This window comes from Nicotiana attenuata, chromosome 12 (assembly GCF_001879085.1).
Source record: "Nicotiana attenuata strain UT chromosome 12, NIATTr2, whole genome shotgun sequence".
NCBI lineage: Eukaryota > Viridiplantae > Streptophyta > Magnoliopsida > Solanales > Solanaceae > Nicotiana > Nicotiana attenuata.
Genome location: NC_032000.1, coordinates 5,525,775 through 5,534,276, shown reverse-complemented (window position 1 = coordinate 5,534,276; position 8,502 = coordinate 5,525,775). Strand labels below are relative to the sequence as shown.

Genomic DNA, 8,502 nt, shown 5'->3' with positions numbered 1-8,502 from the left:
GTCAGTGGCGTACGCAGAACTTTTTGTAAGTGGTATCGTATTTACATAAATAAAAAAAATATTATTTAATATTATTTTCCCACAAGTTGAAAGCCTTGGCCTAATGAGTTAGTTGAATATTACTGGAAAGGGAGGTGTAAGTTCAGTTCTCCATAGCCTCAAATTTTTAACAAAAATGCTCGCTCAAATATCTTCTAAAAATTGGATATTTAGGTACGACCTTTATAAGTCCAAATACAAGCTTCGGACCAAGGAGTACTCTCTACTATAAAAGCGGTGTCATTACTATATATTATTTTTGTAAAATAGTAGTATAAAAATTTAATATTTTTTTCCGGCAAAGCGCATGACACCGATTCCACCCATGTGCATCCGCTCCTGCCGCCGGTTAACCCGTTTTTTATCCGTATTAAATATGGGTAGGGTCGATAATTTATCCGTTTTCGACCCGCTCAGAGCCGACCCGCCAGTTTGTCGCCCCTAGTGATGACACTGAAAGAGTTTAAACGTAAATGAGAGTAAGAATATTGACTTACAAGATCAATCCAACCTGCAAACGATAATGCTGAAGCTATGACGAGAAACAAGAAAATTAGGAACGCTGTCACAAAGGTTGTTTCTGTTGCTGATCTCTTCATCACATATTTCCATCTTGCTGAGTTCTTCTGCAACACATAAGTCCTTAGCCAGAAAACATTCATCAACTTCTCGTTCCTCTCTTTCATGCTTCCTCCTCCTCCTCAAATGTCCAATTGCCAATTTATTATACGTAATATTGTTATAAACTAACCTAGAAAAATAAAACTTGAGTTTAATAACAAACTTGGAGAAGTCTCCGTTGTCTAACAAACTTGGAGAAGTCTCCGTTTTCTGCTTTATTTTCTTCACACAAAAAAAATCTCACTTTTCACATCCCATGAAAGATAGAAACATAGATAGTATTTTTGGTGTGTGTGTGTGTGTGTTGGGAAGGGGGAGGAAAGAGCTGTATTAACGAGAAGTACTGTGTTTAATTTATTGTTGTAAAAAAGTAACATACTCCAATTGATGGCGTTAATGTATTAAGAACTGGAATATTGAAGAGAAATAGTTAATGAGAGAATAGTAATTTAGATGATGACACATTTCGTATCTTTCTCGCTTGTTGAAACTGATTGAGATATTCATGCTAGTTTTTTTGTGGAAGTATCAATACATTCCAATTCTAAGTTGATCTCCAATCTGATACTCTCTCGGCCCTTTATGTACGTGTTAATTCTTGTACAATAAAATTCCACGCTAAGCTCTTAATTCGATCTACTGCTAATATGTTCATACGTAATTTATTCAAAAGTATATATACTGCCAGGATTTTTATTTATTTATATATAAATATAAGGTAAGATAGTAGTGTGTGTGTATGACCTGAGAACGAGAGCCTAGACTCATAACTCTAGCTAATTTACGTTCATTAATAATAATTTATAGAAAAACCCAATAATGGCGGGGTGATGACGGCGGACGTTGGTGGATGTGGCTGGCGGTGATAGCCGTACGATAATGACTAGTGATGGTGGTGATCGTAGTGTTTGTGTAGTGGTAGTAGATAAAGTGGTGGTAAAAGATTAGCTTCACATAAGTGAACACGTCTTAGTAATAAATTAAATAAAACAAACCTATATAGAGCAAATAACTGAAATGTTGTAAAAGAAAGGAAAAAAATCACATACACTTCATAAATTAGACATAAAAACAACTTGGATGCACTATACTAGGAGTAGAATCACCTTATATACTTCGAGTTTTTTTTTTTCCTTTCACATAATTAAGGTGGATCACCTTATAAACACACTATTGTTCGAACTATCTTGCTTCAGATTTTATTAAACAAGGCTTGGTCTGACTTAATCATTTGTTATGCTTCAATTCTTTAAATTCAGGGTGATGAAATTTCTATTAACAAAGAAAAACTGACCTTATTGTAATACCCAACTTAGAGAAATCCGGAGTATTCGGCAGCAAAGCATAGAGTCAAAGCAATAGCTGATATTATAGACTAATTAATCCTTCATCCACATGCAAAGCTACCACAAATTACACTTCACGAACACAGAATCTATTCTAAAAGAGTGAAGCAAAAAGGGAGGTGAACAGATGAAATATTACCTAGCTATATAAAGTTCTTCTAGTCATTTACTTTTCTAAATGTAAATGATTATCTTGTGAGATTAACAAGTATAAAGTCATGTTTCACTGCAAAGGTGACTAACGTGACTTGATTTGGGGCTGGACTAAACTGCAATCTAAATGATATATATGTTAACGAAGTGTGTAGAACCTTGTGAATGCTCTAAGAAGATAATTACAGTAAAATCACATTAGTTTTGTGTCTTAAGTGAGAATACAGCAAAGTGTTAATTAGCATGAAACTAGAGAGTAACATGTGACTGAACCCCAAGAAGGAAATAAAGCATTTGAGTGACTTTAACTAAGCACTGCAGTGACGGACGCACGTGGTGGCAAGTGGGTTTAAGTGAACCCGCTTCATCAAAAAATAATACTGTGTATATGTAATAATTACGATTAAACTGCGTAAATTTTGTATAAATATTTTATTTAAACCCACTTGACAACTACTATTTTACAACTAAAGTTATGTACTTCTAAGATTGAACCCGCTTGCACAAAATATTGGGTCTGCCACTGAAGCACTGCCCAAAGTAGTCATAAAGCAAATCATAGAGACAGCATAAGTATAAAGCAAATCGCGGTGACAGCATCCTTTGACATGCATAATTCATTAGGGCTCAGATTTTCATTTTTCCGGTGATCCCTTCAATAACAGGGGAAGAAATTTGAAGTCACTTGCAAGAAACCTAACTAATTCCCCTGTCAAACAACTTCACAGAGCGCTAAACTGAAAAAAACGTCACGTAATTTGGCCTATTCCCCTGTCAATTCAATGAAGGTGTTCACCCGGATTTGGGCTCATACTATCAGCCTCCGCTCCAAAATGACCCGCGACCCATGTTCAACTCTTCAACCATCAAATACATTCACAAATCCACCATTGTACCTGCAAGGCACTATCTTGCTTTTTTCAATTTCTTTTCAAACTATATCTTCTGAATCACTTGCAATAAACTTAACCAATTTACACATTAACGATGTTATACCTCATTTTCAGTCATGCAACGTATCTTGGGCAGCAACTCACTTCACGGAGCCATAAATGAGAAGATCTCAAAATCTTGAGGCTTCAGAAACCAGTTCTTGAAATTTGAACTGCCTTTAAAGGTTTTTGAAGCTAAATTATATTCTCTCGACTTATCCTGCAAACGATAGAAGAAAGCGGTGAAACGCTCTGTTTCCGCTGATTTAGCTCTATTGCTACGAAAATATTAGTCTCTTCAGTTCACATAAAGTGAACAGTATAAGTTATCACATTAGAAAATATGCATTTTCTTTTTTTTTTTTTTTTTTGAGAAGGAAATATATGCTTGTATTTGTATCCAAACAACTGCATGCCACCTTTATTGTTATGGAAATATTAGTCTCTTTAGTTCACCCAAAGTAAACATAAGAAAGTTATCACATAAGAATGTAAATATCAATATTTTTCTGGTAAAATATGCAAATATTTCTATAAAAAGAATAACATGTCACCTTCAGTTCTCGATAAGAGCTCTCAACAAAAGCATGTTCACTTAAGCAATTACGTGATAGTGATAAGAAGGACTCCAAAAAGCGCTTCCTGAAATGATTATAGTAGATGTTATTTCCAACAACTTACAAGATATTTCCACATACCATGGATAAGCCTATGCAAACTTTTAAACGTCAGAAAGGACAAAATACTAAAAGCACATTATATATAACACAATTTGCACATTAATTTAGTAAAATTAACAAATTGTGCGACTCCTTACTAAGCATCAGACTGAATTTCTAAAATATTACCCCATGAAAATGAAGATTCATAGCATTAACAATGCTACAAATTTTTCTAAAATCTATTCCTTGATGAGCTTACTTGCATAGAGAAGACTCAGTGGAAGGAGACAATGCGCCTTTCGCAGAAGTACCCTGCTTCCTGCCAGTGGTTCCAAGTATGACTTCATGCAACCCAGACTTGTTCCAGCATATGGAGTAACTTGAAAGCAGAATACGCTCTTTGAGAAGAAAAAAAGAAAAGCAAGTACCAACAGATTATTCACCTGGAATAAGGAATATACTGTGAAACCTACCCACAAGTTAAAGTGGTGAGAGCAGTTTCAGAATGTTGAAACTCCTCAGGTGGAGTTGGCGCTACAAAGACAAGTGGCTGTAAAAGGGAAAGGAAGAAATGTAACATATATACAGTGATGATAAGATGAAGAAGCACGACTAAATCAAATTGTGCAGAAACCTTTTTCACTTGGAATGGATCGATTAAATTGTTGGACAGTGGTAAGATCCGCTCATATACAGCTCTCATAATTTCAACTTCAAGAATGGAGGTTTTAGAAGCTATATGGGACTGTCCAATGGTCACAGAAGAGATATAAATTGGATCCAAGAAGTAAGAAAGTAGAGCTCCTGCAACAAGAATGGTACTTGACTGAAAGTAGAAACAACATAGAACTTCCGGTAAATACTAAATAATCACTCCAATAAGTAAGAAAGCAAAGCTCCTGTAATAATAAAAATAATAATATAATCACTGGCTTGAAGTAAAAAACACTGACAATCACCAGAAAATTCTAAATAGAAACTTTTTGTTACAGGACATATTCAAAGCACACTAAAGAGGAAGTCTTCGCAAAGCATATGATTATACATCAACAACTACTTTGCAATCCCACGAAACAGACGACAGACCATCCATGCCATTGCATATTGAATAGTCAGATGTACCCATGTGTTTTATTGAAAAGACTGTATGTGTTAGTAACATGCAGGTATTTAATGGGAATTCATAATAATCCAAACTCCACGAAAGATGGGGATTTACAGCGATTATCAATCTAGTAAAACATCCGATACTTTCATATAGCTGCTAATCTCAAATAACTAAATGAAATGAAAGATGATTTAACACATCAGTTTAGTAGATCTAGAGAAACAATTATCGGTGTACAATATAAAACAAAAAAATTAGAACACGATAAGGAACTTGTGCTATAACAGCTTCTACACTATTCAAAAATTCTGAGAAAGGTAACAGTTTCTATATACGTCAGTCCTCATTAGTTATTTCTAAAGGTTTCTTTCATTGGCTTTGGATGTTTAATTACCGAAAGCATATCTAACAAAAGGAAATATAAGGAACCTTGTACACCGACCACGTTCCAACGGGCAATCTTATCAGAGCAGCTGACTGACAAAGTTGTATCTCCACGGCCAGGTTTTCGCAAGACTGTGCCAAAGGCCACGGGACAACAACCTGAAAGGATAAAATCTGAAATTATTCTTAAGAAAAGAATAAACAGATATGAGAGACGGCCATTTACTTATCATTCAATCCCTCTCTCTCTTTCCCTCCCTCCTCTTTTTTAGTTTTTTACTTGCTTTTAAGTTATGAGGGGAAGATAGCACTTTGGGTTTCCTAAATCTATTCTCATACAACACATGAACCACTATTTAGGACCTAGTGATTGGCGAAAAGTCTTAAGACTACTAATTTTTGTGAATTTCTAGCATAGTACTTTTTTTTATAAGTAATTTCTAACATAGTACCTCACAAGGAAGAAGATAAGTTCAAAGAGCGGGTGACAACAGTTCATACGGGTAAAAAGGACCACTAACCCATAAAGACAGCCCACAAAAGATAGGGGTTTGGACTGGATATTGAGCCCTATGGATTGAGCTTGAACAGCCAAAAGATGTAGAAAGAAAGAACAAAATATATGAACTGAGTGCTTGAAGGTGGTCAGAGTGGAACTGGGCTATAGACTTGCGACCAGGCTTGGAGTCTTGATCTAAGGATCCACCTTGCTGATCTTGCCTTAATATGCATGCCCATTCAGGAACCAACTCAGCCTGACCGGGGAACAAAGCTAGCATTAAGCACTCTAGCAAAAAAGATCTAAATAAATGAAGATTCTACCCCCACTTGGGATTACTTTAAACAGTAACTGAGTCAACAAATCTGAGTAACAAATGACTCAACAGATTTTATATGACAAGGAGGGGTGCACAAAAGGCATTACAGGAACTGGCTATACCCAATGTTACTAATATGGTCATACCATCATCCGTTGTAGTATATCCCAATGACTCCCCTTTTGAATAACTATGTTGCATAGATGAGCACATCATGTCCCCTTTCTTTGAAGGACTATCCCACAATGAAGAGCGTTCTGAATTAGATGAAGCAACTCCACCTGCAAAGAAGCTAGCACAATAACTAAATCGAAAAATAGAGAGTTCTAGTCTTACATGAAAATGAAGAATGGGCTTTAAAACTGATAACAGGCTACCACTACCTACAGGGTGATTGTGATATGTACAAATGTAACTGCCACCCCTGTTTCATTTTCAATCTCTTTGGTCCTAAACCATCATTCTCCAAATGGAACATGAAGTTTGCCACATCGTCACATAATACACTTCCATTGCTATCAAGAGTACTGTAAACATGTTGAATCTCTGAATACAAGTACCTGGTGTGATCAAAAAAAATCTTTACACCTAGACATATCCTTGATCACTCAATATATAACACTCACATAACAGACACTAGCACTGCAGCACATGCACAAAGTCATGAAATCTTAGAATTAAGACTTTCATCTTCACTCCAGAAATATCATTTCTTTGAGCTGAAATGAAAGGTCTATCACTTCCTGTGAATAGAATCAAAGACCAGCTTCTGCTAAAGGTGAAGAGTGGACTGGTAGGAGGACCAAGGTTCATCCGAAATTGTAAGAAGGCCCCTTCCCATATTACCAGACAACATGAGAGGAAACATATTATTTCCAGTCCCTTTAAAATCCATTCCCTTTTAGCTGTTAAATACAAGACCTAGTAATATAGTCCGTCAACTTATTATGCTGATATGCCAAAGTATGGTCAGTTGGTGATGGATGGTCTCACGATGAAAAATGAGAATTGTTTGATACAACTCAAACAAGTAGGCGTCCATGATTGAAACTTATTCTTGCACGCAATTATAACATTCAAATTTAATATGTGGAGTAAAGGTCCAGATTTCCATGTACCATCCGAAATTGCTTAATTTTGCTTCCAGTTACACTTTTGGTCGCCTAATACCCTCGCTGTTAGCAAACCATCTTGTACTTGCTCTTTCCATTGACAAAGCTCCGGCGTGAAATGGATAGATTCCACGTGTCTAAATTGTTCAAGAGAAAAAGGTCCAAATTTAGCCCTGAACTTTGGACTAGGGTTTAACATTATCCTTAGTTGGAGCTTCATTAGAGGTCAAGGGCAAAAAACAAAACTTTTTCCTAACGACATGGGTAATATTAAACCAAAAGTTTAACAAAGGCTAAAGTTGATCAATTTCGGATAGTACATAGATTTTTTTTGAAATTCTAAAAAATCCAATTCAATGAGATGCTTTGATCTTCCTACTTCAAAGATTATTCTTTTTAAAACAGAGAAAGTAACATTGATTTCCTCTAATTCAGCAAATGGAAAAACGAGCACAAAAAAATACCTAAGTAGAGCTCTTCTAGCGATAATTTCAGCATGAGAATCATTCACAACATCGCCTTTCGAGCTCCGTCGCGAACGCCCTATGCATTTCGTCCCCGTTCCCACTGATATCACTTTCAGTTCTGCAAATAATAAACAATTATGTTTACTCCAGCAAAAATAGCAACTATAGAAATTCGAAAATTTCAACAGTTAAATGACTCCAACTTTTCTGGGACCTTGGGAAGGTGAAGAGAGAAGAAAAGCAGCCAAAACAGTGACTTCACGACCCTGAGGTTTTCCTTTCTTTGGCAAACGCCGGTATATTGAGAGAACTGCTTCTGATACTTTCTCTCCCCACGGTTTCTCCGGTGTCGGACCCGCCGTCCGTTCTCCGGTGGCGTCCATATTTTCAGTAAGTGTGAAGTAGAGTAGTAGACTGAAGGTTTTCTCGCTTGGGCCTTATTTGGAATAGCCGAAGCCTTTAAAAGTTGAGAAAATGACCTCTATAGCCCCCTCAAAATTTTAATATCCCATTTTTTTCGGGAATGTGCCATGGTGCATGCTATTCGCCGGTGACATAGTTCTGATTGATGAGTCGCGAGCCGGTGTTAACACGAGGCTGGAGGTTTAGAGACAGGCTCTTGAATCTAAGGGTTTCAAGCTTAGCAGGATGAAGACGGAATACCTGGAGTGTAAGTTCAGCGCTGAGCAAGGGGAAGTGGGCGTGGATGTCAGGCTTGAATCACAGGTCATCCCGAGTCGAGGCAGCTTCAAGTACCTTGGGTCGGTTATCCAGGGCGGAGGGGAGATCAACGAGGATGTCACACACCGTATTGGGATATGATGGATGAAGTGAAGGTTAGCACCTGGAGTATTATGTGA

The 8,502-nt window shown here is 36.8% G+C and overlaps 1 protein-coding gene across 2 annotated transcripts; it reads right to left on the bottom strand.

Moving 5' to 3' along the window:
• LOC109235195 (tRNA-specific adenosine deaminase 1) lies at positions 2,704-8,072 on the bottom strand. 2 transcript variants are annotated; one of them, XM_019401201.1, is made up of 11 exons: positions 7,857-8,072; positions 7,640-7,760; positions 6,451-6,623; positions 6,210-6,344; positions 5,291-5,404; positions 4,388-4,557; positions 4,227-4,303; positions 4,013-4,132; positions 3,646-3,733; positions 3,156-3,311; positions 2,704-3,065 (listed from the first exon to the last, which is right to left on the bottom strand). In XM_019401201.1, exons 1-10 carry the CDS (start codon positions 8,023-8,025, stop codon positions 3,198-3,200), a joined length of 1,281 nt encoding a protein of 426 aa, XP_019256746.1. In that variant the 5' UTR covers positions 8,026-8,072; the 3' UTR covers positions 2,704-3,065; positions 3,156-3,197. The 2 variants fall into 2 exon arrangements, with proteins under 2 accessions (XP_019256746.1, XP_019256745.1); XM_019401200.1 differs by having other exon boundaries at positions 2,704-3,055.